The sequence below is a fragment of the Schistocerca gregaria genome, chromosome 9 (genome assembly GCF_023897955.1).
Source record: "Schistocerca gregaria isolate iqSchGreg1 chromosome 9, iqSchGreg1.2, whole genome shotgun sequence".
NCBI lineage: Eukaryota > Metazoa > Arthropoda > Insecta > Orthoptera > Acrididae > Schistocerca > Schistocerca gregaria.
In genome coordinates this window covers 132,286,567-132,308,189 of record NC_064928.1, presented here as the reverse complement: position 1 = coordinate 132,308,189, position 21,623 = coordinate 132,286,567, and the positions used below count along the sequence as shown (strand labels likewise).

At 40.3% G+C, this 21,623-nt stretch overlaps 1 protein-coding gene across 1 annotated transcript in view; it reads left to right on the top strand.

Moving 5' to 3' along the window:
- Window positions 1–2,605: 2,605 nt before the first annotated feature.
- LOC126291680 (EH domain-containing protein 1-like) overlaps window positions 2,606–21,623 on the top strand; it is a 44,531-nt gene continuing 25,513 nt past the window's right edge. Inside the window, exons 1-4 of the mRNA XM_049985275.1 lie at window positions 2,606–2,826; window positions 16,155–16,940; window positions 17,029–17,137; window positions 20,270–20,434. Coding sequence (XP_049841232.1) covers window positions 2,762–2,826; window positions 16,155–16,940; window positions 17,029–17,137; window positions 20,270–20,434 — 1,125 coding nt within the window. The 5' untranslated portion in view covers window positions 2,606–2,761. The remainder of the gene's footprint in view (window positions 2,827–16,154; window positions 16,941–17,028; window positions 17,138–20,269; window positions 20,435–21,623) is intronic.

Genomic DNA, 21,623 nt, shown 5'->3' with positions numbered 1-21,623 from the left:
AGGTTCTCTGTTTCACCACACCTCTAAGTCTGACATCCTGTGTGACTGTACTCCGCCACCTGCTCCAAATGTAAATGCCATTAACTGTGTAGTGCTTAATTGTGTGGCTCTTGCAAGCAAGACTTATGCACCCATGAATCGTGTCCTGGCGGAATGTGCCAAGACGTGCACCCTCCACTGTGAGAACGTCGCTTTGAAATATCATGTAGCACGTGCCAAGGATGAGCTTGTTGCGATCACTGCCTACATCAATTCACACCACTCTGCAACGCTAACAACCGAGCCTTCAGCCACAGCACCTGACACCTCCGCTGACCACAGTACACAGGTAAGTAACAGCACACTTATCTCGTGTGACTTCAGTGTCAACCACACAGTGCTACCCCCGCCCCTATCAAGTGTGTTCTGCTCAACGTCTCTCTCAACTGTTTCACAAACTGACACACGTGGGGGACACAGCCCCTCCCCACGCACTCCATCCGTACGCGTGGTAACGGTTCCACGCCATCTTGTTTGTTAGTTGTCTGTGCGACTTATTGTAATTTGGACATCTGTAATGAAATATACTGAGTCTTACAGAAATGTGTGTGTTTCCTTGGGTTACAACCCAACCGAGATCACACAATTGGATTACAAATGGAAGACTAAACTTGCCATTGTCTTCAAGATTTCAAGATGATGAAAATGACTATAATTTCCCTTATTACTTTATAGGAGATGAAGCGTTTCCATTATCACACTACTTGATGTGATCATACCTATAAAGAATGCTCCGTAATACGACAGAATTTATTATCATACATTAAGCAGAGGAAGAAAATCTGCGGAATGTACATTTGGAATGCTGACACAGAAGTTACAAGTCCTGAGCAGTCCTATTCATTCTCAAACTACAGAAAGATTGGTGACACAATAAAATCCGTGTGCATACTGCATAATTGCATTCGAAAACATGAGTGTGTCCAATACAGTTGCGGTGAACAACCACGGAACAGTTCCGAAACGCCAACAGTCAGAATCCAGCCTAGGAAAGACATTGTACTGCAACCTCATTCTACTGCTTATGAAGTAAGAAATTATTTAGCGAACTAGTTTCTGATGCCTCGTATTTCCCTGGAAGTACTGCATCAACAATAATCTAATATGATTGTCTTTCTTTACAAAATTTTTTATGTGTATAAACGTATTAGTGACTTATTAATTACATTTATTGTATAGTGGATACTTATAAATCATTGATTAGTTTTTTAATAAAATGGATCTTAATGCACATTTTTTATGTTAGTAATTTTAATTATTGATAATGAACTTATCTGATAGATCAACCTCCTCGTCTACTTCGTGTCATGCTCTCTCTGGTACCACCTCACTTGAATACCCTTTCAGTTTGTAATTTTACTGTTGAGCATATTTCTCCACTTCTCCCACGTATTTCAAATTAAACATTTGTTCGTAGACTGCACAACTAAATGGTACGAATGCAGCTGAGAGTCTGGGAGACTAGTATGTCGGGTCGCATAGTATCCAAGTCGTGGTGTCTCTGTGACGCCGCTACGGTAGTATTCCCGTCTGAACGACCCTACCTAATTACACATGCCGCGTCTTTTGGTTGCAGAAAAAAAATGTTGTGAATTCCTAAGGGATCAAACTGCTTACGTTATCGGTCCATAAGATTACACACTACTTAAACTAACTCAAACCAACTTGCGCTAAGAACAACACACACACCCATGCCCAAAGGACTCGAACCTCTAGCGGGGGGAAAGGGGGGGGGGGGGGCGCAGTCAGTGTCATGTAGCCTCAAACCACGCGGTTTTGGTTGCAGAGTATCTCAGTCGCTCGGAGACCTAGGTATACTCTTGTGAATAGGACCTACAGGTAATATATCAATCGACCTGCCCAGATAGCCGAGAGCACTAATGGCCAAGGATCCATGAAACTGGGCGATGAGCCCAGGTGAAATCCGACTCGCGGTTTAACGACGGGAGGAGACGGTGAGCCGGCCACACAGAATGTGGTATTCTGGAGATTTCTCACGTCAAGCTCGGTAAATACCACTGTGGTAACCGTTATCTCACTTGGACGGGATGGAGGCGGACGGGGTACACTGATTTCCTTCCTGAGCCAACTGTGGCTTCAGAAACGGTATTCCGCCACCAAGGCATTAAATGCTACCAAAAACACTGCCGATACCAGGTGTATAGCAATGCCGACCCCGACGAGGAAACGGGAAAAAGACAAAAGCAAAAGTAGAAGAAGATGCGTACATTCCAACTTGTCAGGATGCAATTGGCGTTTTCCTCCAATTTATGAGCAACTGCTTTGTAAACCTTGTCCATCATCGGCATTCTCAGTTAACAATAATAATTATTGTTGCTTGCAGCGCCACTGCAACGATTTGTTCTTCTACTGCAAAACAAAATGATCGTCAAATGAATGCCATAACGTGATATATTGCAACAGAACACCTACGAATCGAACTTATGGTATCATTGCTATCAATTAGTTGATTGGTGAGTGGTTTAAGTAGTTCCACAGTGGAATTCGTCATAATTATTGCAAACTTGAATCTGTGTTATCTTTCCAGCAATATGCTGCTGGAGAAATGTGTTATCTTTGACATAAGATCTTAGGAATGTTTACAGTATGTGTGTGTGTGTATTCAGTTGTATGCAGAAGCAATGATAGACCTGTGAAAATTTTATAGTTTCGTTAGTTTATTTTCCGGTTGTTAAACAGTAACAAACACTTACAAAGCGAGATGATTGCGTTGGAGTGTCGTTTTAGACAAGTAACAGGATTGCTACTTCGTAGATGTTATGCGAGGTACGACTGAATTTGTTCTCAGAATTATTGTCTGCATTCAAGTAATTTGCTTAAGTGTACATTGTTTACCATGGGGAAAAGGGAGAAACTGAGATTGATCTTTTAAATTACGTGCGTGGATATATGATAGATTCTATTAATATTTGACAAGGAGCTGTCGCTTGGCGATATAATATTGATCCTGTCACGACCAGCCGTTTATATTTATACGAATCGCTAACTGGAATTTTGTGTGAGGTATATGTGATTTTATTTATTCTTTCATCCTGGGACCATCCCACAATGATGTAGGATTTGCCATCGTAGACAACGAATAGATTAAAGCTTTTATTATCACATGATTTACATACTGAGATCATTGATTTAAAGTACAGGAGACTCATCAATATACATAATTTAACATTGATACATACACTTTGTGTAAAAATCGTTCTTAATTTACAAAAATCGCTGCAAATTTGTTTCATTGCACTGCAAAGAAATCTTCATACTCATGTAAAATTTATTGAAAATAGTTTTCTGTAAATAATTTTGTATTGGTATTTATAACGGCAAACAATTCGTAAAATAAATACATGGAATAGTTAAAGTTTTTAGATCCGTAATTAGATAGGCCTAATTTTATACTATATTTGATAATAATTTTTTGAAGTTGTAATATTCTATTGAGACTACTTGCATTATCCCAAAACATTATTACATAATGTACAGCCGCGCAGTCTAAGGCACTGAAGTCATGGACTGTGCGGCTGGTCCTCCCACGGGCATGGGTGTGTGTGTTTGTCCATAGGATGATTTAGGTTAAGTAGTGTGTAAGCTTAGGGACTGATGATCTTAGCAGTGAAGTCCCGTAAGATTTCACACATAATGTACAATAAATTCAAAATAGATTTGGTAAACAACTTTTCTTTAACTATTTATCTGGTAATAAAGATGAAACCAGTCACCTTTTTACGATTTATTCAACCATGAACGTGTTTTCGAGCCACTGCAGGTTCATCATCAGATGCAGGTGTTACAGGAACATTATGTTGTGGATCAGATGTAGCTAGGTGCAGTGCGGATGCTGTTAGTGGAAATGACGGAAATTTAGTAACACATGTACATATGTGTTGTCTGCAGATAAAACTGAGTGGGATATTGTATTGTCCTCCTTTGTATCCATTCAGTATCCCCTGTTAGTTGCATTTGGTATGGCTCCCACACACATGCAGTATTTTATGGTAGATCACAGGAGTGATATAGAGCAATTTCCTACACATGCCCATAATATTCTACCAATAAAGCGAAGTCTGCCACCTGCGTTAGTGAAACTGAGCCTATGTGATAATCCAGTTTCATATCCCTGTGAATTGTTACATCCAGGTATTTGTATGAATTGACAGATTTCAATTGTGACTCGCTTGTATTGTAGTCGTAAGATACTAGGTTTTCTTGTGAAGTGCACAGTTTTACATTTCTTAATATTTAAAGCAAGTTGCCAGTCTGTGCACCACATTGGAAACTTATCAAGGTCCAATTGAATATTTTTGCAGCTTGCATCATCTGTGAAAAGTTTAAGGTTACTAATATTGTCTGCAGGGTCATTAGCCTATGATGAGGTGACAAATGTCATGAGATACCTCCTAATATCGTGTTGTACCTCCTTTTGTCCAATATAGTACATCATATGGACATTGCATGTGCTGCCTCTGTAGCTACTCATAATTGTGAAAATGTTACCGGTGTAGGATTTTGTGCACGAACTGACCTCTTTTTTTTTATGTCCCATAAATGTTTGAAAGGCTTCATCTCGGGCAATTGGATGGCCAGATTATTCGCTCAAATTGTCCCCAATGTTCTTCAAACTATTTGCGAATTGTTGTGGCCCAGTGACGTGGTGCATTGACATCCATAAAAATTCGATCATTGATTGGAAACATGAAGTCCATGAACAGGTAAACATGGTCTCCAGGTACCTGACCATAACCATTTCCAGCCAATGAGTGGTTCATTTGGAATAGAGGATCCAATCCATTCTATGTAAACACAGTCCATGTCATTATGGAGCCACAACCAGCTTGTTAACAACCTTGGTCAGTGCCTTGGGGATAACAACCTGGGTCCATGGCTTTGTGGGGGAGTGTGTGCAACACTCAAACCGTACCATCAGCTCTTACCAACTGAAATTGAGACTCATCTGACCAGGCCACAGCTTTCCAGTCATCTAGAATTCAATTGATATGGTCACGAGCCCAGGAGAGGCACTGCAGGCAATCTCATGCTGCTAGCAAAGGCGCTAACATCAGTTGTCTGCTGCCATAACCTTTTAACACCAAATTTCACTGTACTGTTCTAAAGCATACAGTCATTGAATGTCCCACATCAATTTCTGCAGTTATTTCACGCAGTTTTGCTTGTCTGCCAGCACTAATAACTCTACGCAAACACCACTGCTTTGGGTCATTAAGAGAAGGCCTTTGGCCACTGTGTTGTCTGTGGTGAGAGGTAATGCATAAAATGTGGTGTTCTCAGCACACTCTTGACACTGCAGATCTCGGAACACTGAATTCCCTAACAATTTCCGAAATGGAATCTCCCATCCTTATAGCTCCAACTACCATTCTCCATTCAAAAGTCGTAATTCCCATCATGCAACCATAATCACATCAGAAACCTTGTCACACAAAATCACCCGAGTACAAATGACAGCCTCGTCAGTGCACTGCCCTCGCATTCCTGGTGTACGCAATACTACCGCCATCTGTATATGTGCATGTCACTGTCCCATGACTTTTGTCACGTTGTGTATACTACTGTATAAAGACAAGCCATCGTTTAGTATTGTTACCAAAAATTTCAGAAAGTTCCTGAATGATTGACTTCAAAGTTTCACATGATAATCTAATAAACGTTCAGACGGATATAGGCAACATGTTTTTTAAATGTATTTGACATGACACTTCACTTTTTTTTTCTTTCTTTTCTTTTATTTTTTTTTAATCATGACCTATGTAAATGGGTAACCATTATTACCAGAAATATCAAAAAGTTCTTGACCGATTTGCCTCATATTTTTGCATGGTTCTCAAATAAACATTGAGACAGTCATTGGCTGTATATTTATTAAACAAAAACTTACGTGTTTTCTGTTAAATCTAACTGTGGAAAGCAAAATGCTGTCCTGCGAAAATGTGTGGTTTTGTTTTGTTTCTTGCAATCAATTTTAACTGCAAAGCAGAGCATTTAAACCACTAAACAAATTGTTCCTTCATATATATTCATTCTCTTTATCTGTAATTTTAAACAAAAATTGCATACACAGCAATGTGCTGTTTTTATTTCTTCCTTGCAGTCAGTTTTAACAGCAAATGAGAACGTTGTATTATGGCTCATCAGCTGATGGTCAGAATAGTACTACAGAATCTGAATCATTTGAAACTTTGTAACCCTACCCATTTGCAGGTTAAAACATGCGAAATACTGTCATTTAAGCTACTGTCCTCACAGGTCGTGCAGCAGGAGAGGTCTCTCATACCCCATGTGCCAGTGATGATGCCAAGCAATTGACCCATTCAATTCATGACCATTGTTTCATTCTCAATAACAATAAAACAAAGCTCAAGGTCATCGAGGGGGGGAAAAGGGGATGGAGGGAGGGGGTGAGGAATGGACATGAAGAGGAGAAAGAACATGAGCAGAGAGAGGGGGGAGGAGGAGATGATGGGCAAAGAGAGAAGTTGTAGGAGAAGATGAACAAAGAGAAGGGAGAGGAGGAGATGGACAGAGAGTGGGGTAATAAGGTGATTAGTACATATCTCCAATTTCCATAAATATGTAACAACTACGAAGCATTGCCGGGTTTGCTAGTATATGAGGTGTATTCAAAAAGTAATGGGAATTTTTGTTTTTCTTAAAGAATCTTTATTTGTTCATCATCAATATCAACATTCCCCCTTCAAAATAATCCCCCTATGGATGCCAGCGCTTTTTCCAATCTTGGGAGCACTGCCGTAGCTCACTTTTTGTTACGGTGTTCAGCTCCTTCAGCAATTCTGTTTTTATCTCATCACTACTGGCAAAATGACATCCTTTCACGGTTCTCTTCAGCCTCGGGAACAAAACGAAGTCACTGGGTGACCAGGTACAGTGAATACAGTGACTAAGGCCATGTAACACATTTGTTTTTTCCCAAAAAATCACAAACAAGCTTAGAGTTACGAGCAGGAGCTGTATCGTGATGCTATTTCCGTGAGTAGTTTTGCCACAGTTCTGATTGTTTTCTTTGGATTGCTTCATGCAAACAGTGCACAGTCTTCAAGTAGTATTCCTTATTGACTGTGTAACCATAAGGCAGGAACTCATGATGCACTATCACACTGCATTTGAAGAAAACAGAAGAATCTTCACACATGATTGAATTTGTCGAATTTCTGTCTTGGCTGTTCAGGCAGTTTCCATTGGGGTTACTGGCCCTCGGTTTTGATGTTGTACCTGTATACCTACATTTCGTCACCTCTTGTAACCTTCTTTAGAAATTCTGGATCATCGTCAGCCCCATTCAGTGGTTCCCAAGAAATGTCCGTGCAATGTCATTTTTGGTTGAAATTCAACAATTTTGGAACAAACCTTGCTGCAGTGTGTTTCATACCGAAAACATAAAAAGAAAATCACTTGACATGACCCAAGGGATATATTGTTATCAGCAACCTCTCTGTTGGTGATTTGGCAATTTTCCAGAACAATTTTCTTTACTTTGTCCACATTGTTGTCAGTAACTGATGTTGTAGGGCTTCAAAGCAGTCGTCGTCTTCAGCATCTTCTCGGCCCTCTTTGAAACATTTATACCACTTATAGTAGCTTTGCCAAAGGCCGCAGTCAACATTCTAAACGTGGTGCTGCACTTTATTCCTTTTTCAAGGAAAATTTAATGCAAATCCTTTGTTCAATCTTTTTTGAAAATAAAAATTTGCTTAACACTCGAAAACACACACAACCATTTTGACTGCCACAATAAACTAAATTTTCAAAACAGTTGATAATGCAAACATGCACCAGGAACATGTGTACCAACAGGATAAAAAAGTGTGAAAATTGGATGTATAAAGTCCACAAAATAATAAAATAAATCCTGTTACTTTTTGATGACACCTCATACAATATAAACTCCAAGGGGCCCAACACACTCCTGCATCACACCTGAAGTTACTTTCACATTTGTCAAAGACTTTCTGTTTGAGATAAACATGGTGTGTCCTCCCCGCCAAGAAATACTTCAGTCACAAACTATGCATGGAACAAACACCCTGTGATTGTACTTTTAATAATAAACGTGTGTTATTCTGTTGACTGCTTTTCAGAAGTCATGAAACACTGCATCTGCTATCCTTCTTGTCAACAAAACTTTCAATCAAGTCCAGCAACACTTGGTACTCCAGTACCTCCTCGAACAATGGCAACAGTAAACCATCCGTTACCATGACCAAACGTATCGTTTATATCTAAACTAAAATTAAGTCTACAACCGACGAAAACTGCAGGACCATCCAGCAGAGCTTGTGCAGCGACAGACTTAACTGGAATACGATTCTTCTTGTCTCCAGCTGTTGTAGCAAATTTGATGTTCTCGATGGTCTTGTAGACTGTTTGTTTAGAACGGCGGCGATATCTCCTGTATTCACATACACCTTTGCCTTTAACCCAAATGAATACAGATTCGTTAACAGATATTTTCCTCGTGTTACGAGTATACAATGACAAGGAAGAAGGAGAAACATATGCAGATTTACCAAAATCCTTATTAGCTAATTCCGAAATATGGTAAGTGCGAAAGGCAATAATGTCTCTGTCAACAAAACTTTCAAGTCCAGCAACACTTGGTACTCCAGTACCTCCTCGAACAATGGCAACAGTACACCATCCGTTACCATGACCAAATGTATCGTTTATATCTAAACTAAAATTAAGTCTACAATCTTACAGGAGATATCGCCGCCGTTCTAAACAAACAGTCTACAAGACCATCGAGAACATCAAATTTGCTACAACAGCTGGAGACAAGAAGAATCGTATTCCAGTTAAGTCTGTCGGTGCACAAGCTCTGCTGGATGGTCCTGCAGTTTTCGTCGGTTGTAGACTTAATTTTAGTTTAGATATAAACGATACGTTTGGTCATGGTAACGGATGGTTTACTGTTGCCATTGTTCGAGGAGGTACTGGAGTACCAAGTGTTGCTGGACTTGAAAGTTTTGTTGACAGAGACATTATTGCCTTTCGCACTTACCATATTTCGGAATTAGCTAATAAGGATTTGGGTTAAAGGCAAAGGTGTATGTGAATATGTAAAATTTGTTGGTGATTGTACTGTATATTTCCATAAATAATTTTTTTTTTTTTTGCAAACTGATCTGTAGCGTAGCTTAGAATCGGACATGGGTACATCTAGAACCGGGGGGCTCAAGGAGGCAACAGCATGTCACGCCACAAAGGCGGCTGACGCAATCCGCTGACCAACTTACGTAATATTGGCAGCGCGCCCTACCGAGAACAGTTTTTTGTTTGCATTATCTATAGTAGATTATGGCTAAGAGGTGCTAACTCAGTCACAAATTCGATGTAAAATCTGATAGTGATTCTGTCACGACGTGGGGCTTTGAACCTGACTAAAGGATTAGAATCTTGGGTGACTAGGAAGGTTTCTTATAGGTGGCTCATAAATAGTTTGACATATGGTTGTATCATTTTTATTTTAACTGAGACCACTGTATTTGAGTATTTTACATTCACTGTTTACCAATTTTACCTTTAGTTCGTAAACAGTGGTTGTCAGAAGCTCAAAACCATTATTGACTTTTCGTGAGCAATGCACTTGAACTAAACACTGGAACTGCAGTGCAATACTGGATCAAAGCCTCTGAAATGTATTGTAAATAAATAAAAAGATTGGTTGCATTTCTTTCATTTTGTTGTGAAAATACAATCGTGGAAACATCCCACAAGAAGTGTATGTGCAGAGTATAAAAATTAACTAACTGCATATTTATACTCAATGTTTACACGAAACAAATAACACTTTTAGCTGTAGTAAAGGCGTGGTTACCTGCTCCGATATAATGGAGCTGGACGTTGTGGAGTTCAGTGAAGAATTGAAAAATATAGCCGTCACTGAAGTGCAGAACTATATGTGGAGAGTCAGTCGCACATTGGAAAAATCTAAAACATTTATCCTAACTTTTAGCACTCCAGAATTACATGAACAGAGCCTTGCAGGCATATCCATCTAAAGATTTGCTTGTTTGTCTCTAACCGAAAGATTTGGCCATACCACTGTGGGATGAAATAGGAAGACTACGTGTGGACATTGTGGAGGCTCAGCTCACGAAAATCAGGCAATACGTCTACACTTCCTCTGAAACGTATAAACTGCTCCATGGATCACTCATTATGGAGCAGAAACTGTGAGGTTTACATGAGGAAAGGAAAATTCAGAAGTTGAAAGTCACAAGAGTTGTACCCTATTGTGAAGCTATAAAAGCTTTCAAAGCTATGCAACCTCTGATTTTTGCTACTTTTTTTGCATCAGCCCTTAAGAAGCCAGTCCCCAAGTATGATGCCTCCACACAAATTCAGACCACAGATTCAAGTACGAGCATATGCACTTGTAAGTGTACCTGTGGGGGCAAAGCTACACTTGAACGTGAAATCATTTGGAAGCTGTCAGCGATGGGCTTACAATCTAAGCCACATACCGCTGACCACCATCAGAAACCTACTAAGCCAGCCCCTCAACCCAAGCAACCACATCCTCCCATAAGTAAGAGAAAACATCCCCCAAAAAGTAGTTCAGAGTTCAAAAAAGTGGAATTAAACCTTAGGATCAGAGAGCTCTCACCCTCTCAAATGGGGACTTTACTCTTGAGGATGTGGATTTCCACGTGGAGTAAATGTAATGTAAATCACTGCTTTTGAGGGGGACAGACAAGACAAACCATCACTAATCAATGGCTCCCACAAGTACTTTTGTGTTACAATGGAATTTAAATGGACACATTATCACATTGGGAAGAATTACAGCTCCTGGTGCAGGAGAAACTGTTCTATATCAGCTCACAAGAAACTCATTTTAAAGTTAGCACCTCTATAGGAAGGACCACATTACTGGAGACAGAGCTAAATGTAGAATGGATGATTTTAATGATGACAGATGCCACTGCTCGCCCGACACTCTTACCACGCCCATACAAGCAGGTGCTGTGAAAGTTCTAGCACCATTTAATGTCACAGTGTGCTCTTTACATCTTCCACCTTATGATCCTTTGGATGCAGAACTCTTCCAGGTACTTCCACACCAAGTCCTCCATGTGGAGGGACTTTAATGCACTCAGTGTGCTGTGGGACTCGGCTACTACTTGTTCCAGGGGTTGAATTATCGAGTGACTTGTCCATTCTGAAAATATCTGCCTTCTGAACTTGGGTCAGATGACACACTTTTTCACAGCTACAGGGTCCTTTTCAAACATTGACATTTATTTTTGCTCCCCAGGTATTGCAGGCTCAATTCAGTGCCAAGTGGCTACAGATTTATGTTCTACTGACTATTTCTTTTGTGGATCTGTCTGCCGACTCGAATGGTGGTCGACAAGAGACCTGGAAGATGGATGATTCAGAGGGCAAATTGGTTGCAGTACAGGTGACAGGCTATTTTTGAAGAAAAGGGTTGTGCACATGAGACGGTGGCCCTTATCACTTGTGAGATCCAATGGGCTGCCACAGAGTCCACGGGCTAGAAGCCACCTCAGACAATGGCCTGTGCCTTAGTGGAATGACAGCTCTGCAGAACTTCAAACACCATGCAACTACAGAAAATCTACATACCTTCAGATTTGTGAGAGCATACGCGAGCGAGTGATAAAAGAACCGAAGAGGGTTTCCTGCAAGGAATTCGTGACTTCCAACAATTGGTCCCCTTCTAGTGCGCAAGTTTGGGAATCAATAAGGTGGATTTCAGGCAAGGGTGGTACACATCCCCTTACGGCCTTGTCAAGAAATGGGGTCTTGATGGATGTGCCTAAAGATGTGGCTTAGGTTTTACTTGAACACTTGTTTTATGGTCACTGCATCATCCAGACAAGCTCCTACGTTTCAGGTGTTCCGCTGGACTGTGGAGATGGGAAGCTCCATTTCTTCCCGCATAATAAGGAAGTCTGCAATCTTCCTCCATGTGGGAACTGGAATCAACTCTGTCCATAGCCAGGGCAGTGTTCCTAGAACAGATGCAATTCATTATGCCATGCTCCGTTATCTGTGCTCCCAAGGGATAGGATAGCTCCTCTCTTGTTTCAATGGTTTGATAGACGGTACCCTAGGACTTGGAAGGATGAAATATTAATTCCATTATGGAAACTAGACAAGGACTGTAACAGTTACCAAAGTATAGCCCTTATCAGTTGTATGCGTAAGACTCTTGAACACATGGTCAACTGCCACCTCACCTGGCTGCTGGAATCCTGAGATCACCTGAGCCACTCCCAGTGAGATTTCAGGTGCTACCATTCCACACACGACAATTTAATTCTACTGGAGACTACGATACAGGAGTCCTTCTTATGCAAAAACCATTTAGTTTGTGTGTCTTTTGACCTCAAAAAAGGAAAAAGGATACGACACTACTTGGAGGTACAACATTTTTTGCCAACTTCATGAATAGGGACTACGCGGTCATCTACTGCTTCTTGTCCAGTCCTTCCTCGATGACAGGCGCTTTCAGTATCACATTGGTGATGCCTTACCTGAGGGCTATTTTCAACAGAATGGTGTCCTCCAAGGCAGTCTATTCAGTGTCACATTGTTTGCTATCACTACCAATGGTGTGTCAGGAGCCCTGTCAAATACTCTTTGTTTGTGGATGATTTCTCTATATTCTACTCTTCTTCTGATCTTACAGTGACAATGAGGCAGCTGCAGTTGACCGTCAGGAGGCTAGAAATCTTGGCCAAGACAATTTTTGGTTCTCACCAGAGAAGACTACATGTGTCAATTTTAATCTCGCTCATCAAAGTTTTAACTGACCAGCGTTCACAGTGGGGAACAATATTTTACATTTTCCGGAAGCTGTGCGCTTTTTGGATTTATTATTTGACTCAAGGTTAAATTGGTTTCCACACACGAAAGACCTACAAATAAGGAGCTTCCAGTCATTTAACATTTTGGAGTGCCTTTACGGAAAAGTATGAGGAGCTGACAGGTCCTGCCTCCTGCAGTTTTATAGGGCAGCATGAGGGCTTCGGATATTGACCGGAACCTTTCGGACCAGTCCAGTTGAGAGGCTTGTGAACCACCACTCTGGATTGAGCGACGTATCCTTTTGGCTCGACAGGCACTGAAAATTTCAGTGTCACCTCAGTCATTGGCATTTAGTGCAGTAGTTCAACTCAACTTTGAATGGCTGTTCAGGAATCGGCTCCACGTGACTGGGCTATTCGGGATACGTGCTACTAACTGTTTCAAGGATATTGATTGATCAGACCTATGAATACACAGCCAGGGATGGAACACAGTGCCACCTTGGTGTCTTCAGAGGCTCAAACTGATTTTAAGTTTGAAATGTTACAAGAAAGTTTATATTCCAGATTATGATTTTACAACTTTGTTTCCTTCCATTTTATGTATGTAATACAGTTTTATCATTGTTTATATAGATGGATCCCAACAAGAGAATGCCTTTGGTTGTTCCGCTGTTTTTCCTGATAGGGTTTTCAAAGTATGTCTTCTGGAACAATTTACAAATTATGATGTGGAGTTAGTTATATGGCATTATGATGGCATTGGAGAGGATTCACAGAGATAACTATACAAGGTTTCTTGTCTGTTCTCACTCAGTTAGCGGACTGCGAGCACTTCATCAAATGTCTCCAGTAGACCTGTTGATTCAGCTGATCTGTGACTCCTTACAATGGCCCCACCACCATAGTAGAGACGTGATCTTTTGCTGGGTACCTGGCCACAACGGGATACAGGGAAATTACACAGCCGACAAAGCATGTCGAGATGGTGTTGTGTGCCAGTGTGCCATCCCATTGCATGCCGTCATCTCATTTTCTGACAGGAGCATCAAGCATCACTGGGAGACTGAATAGTTGAAGGTGACAGGAAACAAACTGCAGTTGCTCAAGTCGACCACACAGACATGGCAGACTCCACGGTGGACTCACATCTGGAATGAGGGGGGACAGGCTGCACATTGGACATAGCCCTTTAACATATGGCATCGTCCTCCAATGGGGACGTATGTCGTCTGTGAGGTGTTTGTTGTGTGCCACTTTCAGTTCAGTGTATTTTGGCAATGTATGACTTATATACTGATAACTAGGCAGTTCTCAGTCTTGTTGGAGATCCAACCATCATCCTCGCCTATCCTGATTCCAATGTTACAAGAGTGGTGAAATTTTGTGAACAGTCAGACTCATTCCTAAATTGAGGAGGAGGTTGGCAGACTTTAATAATAATAATAATAATAATAATAATAATAATAATAATAATAATAATAATAATAATCATCACCATCATCATATAAAAGTGACTAACCTATTAGCTGTAAAACTAAAGCATTTACCTATGCAGATGATACAGCAGTTACTGCCCAAGGCAAAATCTTTGAGAAGGTAGAGATATAGCTGTCTGAAGCCAAATCCTGGAAAGACACCGTCATCCATGTACTTACAGGAACCACCTGAGGTACTCGAACAAAAGTGTCTGCCCCGGCACTATGTTTCTACATAGCAGAATATTCAGCACCAATCTGGCAAAATTCTGTATGTGCCCAACAGGTCGATTCGTCTTCGAAGGAAACTGCGCACATTATGACAGGCTGTCTGTGATGAATTACTGTTAGTAAACTCAACCAAATTATGGGTGTAGCACCAAAAAATGTTTGTAGGATGGCAGCCTCAGAAATAGAGAAGAAGAAACAGGAAACTGATGCCAATCACCCCTTGTTTGGACATGAGCCGCCGCAACTGGGGCTCAGATCAAGGAGGAGCTTCATGCACAGGACCTCACCAATCCTGTCCTGTCGTCCCTCCCCATGCTGAACTTTGATGAAGTTCTTTGCCTGTGGCAAACCTAATGACTGTGAAAGAGGAACCAGCTAGAGAGACACACCTTCGTTATGTGACATGGGAGACACTGAACAGACTGGAGACTGGAACGCCAAGACACAAAGTCAACCTCGAGAAATGGAGCTACAACAGTGACGATAAAATTTGCTGGGATGGTGACCTGTGTGACCAACAACTGCTGGTTTATAAATTCTTGTACTGCATATTAATCTTTTTAGTGTCATTACTTTCTATCTTTATTTTATTGAATTTCCTCTGTAACTGATACTTTGTATGTTATTACTGTTCTACTGTATTCTCCTGGACACGCATAAAAAAAAGTAGGGTTTGAGAATGTCTCATGCAGAAGGGAATTGATTGGTAGGCACAGAAACATGCTGTAGATGACAGCCTACTGCCCAAACCACTAACATCATCTAGACTATAAATATTGTTTGTGGAAGTCTGCATTATATGAGTGTAGAGATTTGTTGTTGTAGAATTTGGTTCAAATTGTTGATGGCCAAATTTCAGTGTAGGATATAGATAGTAGAAATTGACGTCCTGTCTGGAAGTGACCCAGTGCATGTAAATGGATGGCAATAGTTTTATTGAGGCATTGAATTAAGCTGTATCTGCCACGCAGGGTAGCTGCCACGATTCGCACGGCTCTCCCTGTTGGAGGTTAGAGTCCTCCCTTGGCATAGATGTGTGTGCTCTCCTTCGTGTAAGTTAGTTTAACTTAGATTAAGCAGTGTGTAAGCCTAGCGACCGATGACCTCAGCATTTTGGTCCCATAGGAACTTACACAGATTAAATTACCAGCAAGCTGCATCAGGTTATTGGTTGAAAGTCAACTTTGAGCGACAAGCTAATTGCCATTGCATAGAAGTACAGATAATGCATTCACACCTGCTTCTATTTTTCTTCATGTAAGATTGTTACTGTTATTACTATTATTAATTGTACTAAAGCATATGTAATAGTGTAAATAAAAGTTATGAATCACTTTTATCTTAGCCTCTGCCCAACTGCTTGGTAAATTTGTGATACTCTGTTTCACAAAGTGCTTAATAACATCTGTGTCATTTAATTTTTACTTGTGTTTTTTGTGTGTAGAAATGTGGTGTGGTCAGGTTTTTTTTACTATTTCATCTTTACATACTAAATGTATGGGAGTCATGTGTATTGACTGTTAAACATATAACATAAAATTCATAGTATAGATTTTCATACATAATCTTAATTTTGCAGCTGGTTTGGGACCTCTGAGAAGGCTACCGAATATGGAAATGTTGTGGACGGCTTGAAGACTGTGTACAGCATGAAGTTATTGCCTCTGGAAAAGAAATATTTATTTCACGAATTTCATTCACCACAATTATTCGATTCGGACTTTGCTGCGAAGCCTCTGATACTCCTCATGGGCCAGTACTCGACTGGTAAAACAACATTCATTCGGTACATCTTGGGCTCTGACTTCCCGGGTATGAGAATCGGCCCAGAGCCTACGACGGACAGGTTCGTAGCTGTCATGCATGGCAGTGAAGAGCAAGAAATACCAGGGAATGCATTAGTTGTAGATCCGAATAGACAGTTTAGGCCTCTGGCAAGGTTTGGCAACAACTTTCTGAACCGATTTCAATGTTCACTGATAAATTCTGATGTTCTGAACTATGTCTCATTTGTGGACACACCAGGAATTTTATCAGGTGAAAAGCAGCGCGTGAATAGAGGTTACGATTTTGACGGTGTTCTACACTGGTTTGCAGAACGTGTCGATCGAATAATTTTATTGTTTGATGCAAATAAGTTAGATATTTCTGATGAATTCAGAAGGTGCATAGATATTTTGCGTTCGCAGGATGAAAAAATTAGAATTGTTTTGAATAAGGCAGACCAAGTGAATCAGCAACAGCTGATGAGAGTGTATGGTGCTTTGATGTGGTCACTAGGAAAAATTCTTAACTTCCCAGAAGTAGCACGTGTTTATGTAGGTTCATTCTGGGACAAACCTCTTCTCCACGATGAAAACAGAAGGTACTGACACCCTGAATTTATTGCATGTTTCAGTGTTTCCTTTCCGCAGTCAAAATTAGGTCTCATAAGACAATTGGCATTTCTACAGGTTGTTTGAGGATGAAACAAGGGACCTTTTCCTCGATTTGAGATCACTGCCGAGAGATGCGATACTGAGGAAAATTAATGATCTGAGCAGACGAGCACGTCTTGCAAAAGTAAGTAATGAGTTACTACACTGAGGAATGCTTCAGTGAAAATTTCTATCGATAAAAGACTGTGAAAAACAACATTCTTAGGAAAAAGAAGGATTAGCTATACAACTCTGGTTTGTCTAAATGTGGATCCCTAAGTGTTCATAATTTTTAACGTTATATCCTATTGTTATAGCCAGCTACACACGCCACTGTAAATGGAGGTTTGCTCAGATAAGAAAAATTAGATACACTGTCCTAGGAACTTTATCTGCAGCCACACCATCAATCTGTGATGCACATTTACAGATATAAAAATTTTGTAAACCACTTTAATCCATTCACTAAAGAAACAAAGGTTAATTCACACTGACTATCAAGGCACCATCATGGCATGGCACCGTTGTGTCAAGATTTATTCACATTGTCCGTTACATAACAGTGCATCAAGTCAGCTTAAGTCATGTAATCTCAACTTGTATTGTTGTCCGCAACTGTATATTTCAGTCGCTATTTGATTTTAAACTGTTTTTACACTCAAATGTGCACATACATAATGCTGCAGCTTATGTACGTGGATGCTGGATTCAACATTTGTACCAAAATTATGTTTATTCGGCTCAAATATGTTGCAACTTGCATAGATAGCTTGTATGTTAGAGAACACAGACAGAAGTGCAAAACACAAAAAAAGAGCTTGAATGCAAAAAATGTTATGGGGTATGGAAGGGGATTCACACTCTAAACAAGGAGCTCAAAGGAGAGGAATCTGCATTTTATAAGTATTTCAGAAAGTTGAAGCACCCGTTGTTTCATTAAATTGCACCCAGAATTACTAAAAGGAACACAGTGTTACAAGCTGGCATCACAACCCATGAAAAGTTGGTTTCTTCAAGGCTAAGTTTTGTTGCCAGTCCAGTGCAAATTTTTGCGCAGTAGTCATATCTCCCTCAATACTGTTCCCTTCAAGAGTTACAGGTTTTCTTTACATCTTGTACTTGACTTTTAATAGTCCAAACACCTTATTTGTACAGGAGTTGGCTAGTGAAACCACATAAATATTGACTACTGATGCTTGCAAAACTGTTTCTTACACAGTTTAGAGAGGTACTTAACAATAAATAAGCTTGCCATAAATGCATATTTAAGCAAACAGCTCTAATACATTACTTGATGTATACTTTGCAAAAAAAGCATTTTGCCACAGTTGCAGTGTCTGAAGATTTCAGTCCATTTCCTTATGAAACATTACAAATGCCTGACAACAAACAATTAAATTACGCTTGCTAATCAATCTGATTCTACTCACGGTACTTTTTTCACTTCAAGTTACAGCCGTATTGCAATCCATTTCATTTTAGAATGTTAAATATGGTACCGGCACATATAAATATCCACTAGTAGATGGCAAGTAATTTAGTATGCTCATGTTGTACAGTTCAGACTGCTGTCTCACTGCTTCAATCAATTTTTGTCATTTATTATAAAATTATAAATTTTAACAAAATAAATAATGATATGAAACAATTTATAACAAATAACAAAAATAACGAGCAACAAACAACTGATATCAGACACAAAAACCATGCTGAAATGAAATATGGAGAAATGTGCATGGCTCTGTATCGGGAGGAAATGAGCGTAGGGTTATGCTATCGGCAACAGACAGGTGATGTGGGCTATCAAAACTTTCTTCCGGAGAAACATGATGGTGCCATGATGTGATGGGCTGGAATGGCCTCTGTGGATGCCACCAATTGAAATGCAGTGTAGAATGTCTGACAGTGCCAAATGCTATTTTGCTGCAGGTGGACCACTTGTGGTGGTTGTAGTGTTTGGTGGGGTGAGTAGGGGGAGGCAGGGAGAGCGACTGGGTGTGGGTGGCTAGCGGTTCGGAGGGAGGTGGCCGTTTGCCGACTAGGAATGTGAGAGGGAGGAGTGGCAGGTATATGGGCTGGCACAATTGGAGCGCCGGTGGGAAGTGGCACGTGCCGAAAGTGACTTGGTGTCACTAATTGGGAGGGGGTGACAGGATGGAGGAAGGGGAAACTGTTGGGTGGAGAATGTGGGCACAGTGGATTACCTGAGTTTCAGGCCAGGACGATTACTGGAGGGGAGGACCTGTTGTAACACTAACTTCCATCTGCATAGTTCAGAGAAGCTGGCGGTGGAGGGAAGGATCCAGCTAGCTCGAACTGTGAAGCAGCCATTGAAATTGACTGTGTTGTGCTCCACTGCACGGTGTGCCACAGTATGATCAGTTTGTTCTTGACAACAGTTTGGCTGTGGTCATTCATCCTCATCAACAGGTGGATGTTTCCAACATCCTAGTCTGTCCTTTGCCAGTCCCATTCCCAACGCCCTTGCCACAGGGATCATGTCCCTGTGGCACACAAAAGTGCAAGACCTGTCCAATCCATCGACACAGCGCCTCCTACTCCAGTCCTCTTGCAGGCTTATCCTTCCTCAGTGAGGCATCTTGTGTACATAAGAGAATGTTGTCTCTTATTCATGACTGAAACATTTTTCACTTATCTTCAAATATCTGAACAAATAAACTGTTCTGGCAGCAGGAAAATGCCCTATCGACTGAGCTATGCACAAGGAACGAAGTTAGAAGAATTGGTGAAAGTGTAACTGTGGGTGCCCCGGTGAATCAATTTTATTGCACTTGCGAGCGAAAGGTGATGGTTCTGGGTTTGAGCCCCAGTGGGCCCACTTTTAAATGTGCCGGGAAGTGGCAAATAGTGCACACTCCACTTCAGATTGAAATTTAATTCTGTAAACCTGATTGCAAAATAGTATTCTGATTTGTCTGTAGGGCAACATTATCAGATCAAGGTACAAATGTTGGAAAACAAATGCAACCAAAGTGTGTAATAATCATCATAAAGTAAAAACAGGTGCAGCTCTCTTTTTGGAGCTGAACTAAACTAACTCTGCGATTAGGTCCTCAGGACCATACAATGCCGACCACATGCTTTGTCATCCTTTGCTTAAGGTATCTGTTGGATGCTGTACATAAGGGCATACTCTCTCCCAGTTATCAGCTCTTCAAACCTTGCGGCTAATTACTGTTTAAACTACTTTCATTGATTTGGTTATCTGTTTAGAGGCGACGATCAGACTAAATACAGCAATGAAAATTCTTTTCAGGCACATGCTTGTATCATTGGAGAATTACAGCAACAAATGCCTGCCTTCTTTGGCAAGGACAAGAAGAAGCAAGAGCTCATAGACAATCTCCCACAGATTTATGCCACACTACAAAGCAAGTACATGATATCAGCTGGAGATTTCCCAGACATAGAAAAAATGAAGGTAAGACTAAGATAGATATTTGATCCGTAGAATAATTGTGATATTTGTTGTGGATTCTGACTATGTGCCAGTGCCTGGTAGTAAACACTGAATTGTTTGGTAGTTCTTATTAAAATTGGATGGGCCAGTTGGTACTTTTGCTCTTGAATAATCTATGTTATGGTGACAGACCTCATTCTTTGTCATTCTTTTGTTTCCATTGCCACACGTATCAATTCAGATGCTGATTACAGTTATATATAGGTAATGCCCTAATTGGCAAAGTAATCATTCTGGAAGAGAGAATATTGCAATAGTAACAGCTTCCACAGTTGCAAGACGCCATTTATAATTTACTGTTACCTCTAGGAATGAGAAAGCAGTCAGCATTTAATTTCGTAATCTTGTAACAGTATTTCAGAAAAACACCTCTCATTATCTCTAATAATATTTGGAAATGTTATCATTTTATGGAAATAACATTAGGTTTACTCAAATGGTACAGGTTTTCACAGCCACTATTTATGTTCTTAATGATTTGTGTTATATGAGCATTTGAAACATTAAAAGAAAAAAAATCTTATTGCTGTTCCGTCCAGAAAAGAAGAATTATTAAAATATTGGTGGGCCAGGTGAAAAGAAAGTTTGAAGCACAGTTCTTGGAGGAAGAGCTTGATTGTTTAAGACTTACTTTCAGGTGAAATGGCTGCTTTTGACAAAGAGATAAAAATGGCGCTAAGTTCTAAAGTTCTTAACCACAAGGCAGCAGCCAAGGACAAAGTTTTCCATCCATTCATAAAAACACTCATAGTTTGTATCAGCAGAGTGCTAAGAAGACACAGTATTTAAATCAGTTAGTAAGGTGTACGAACATTTGAAAACTGCAAAGGATCTACATCCATAACCTCCTATAACAGGAGTGTACAAAATCCCCTTACACATTTGGTCAAGTGTACTTGTGAACTATTGTAAGAAGAATCAACTCCTTGTTTAAGGAACATAAGAGCAATTGTCATTTGGACAAAATGGATAAAGTAGCTGAAGCTGATTACATTCAGGGACCAGAGAATCATCAAGATTATTTCTCTGAAAGCGTAATGTTTTGAAATCCAGTCATTGGAAATTGAAAAGCACAAAACTAACTTTAACAGAAAAAGAGGAGGATTGAAATGAAACAAGTTGTGGGGCTTATTGCTAAATAGGACAAACA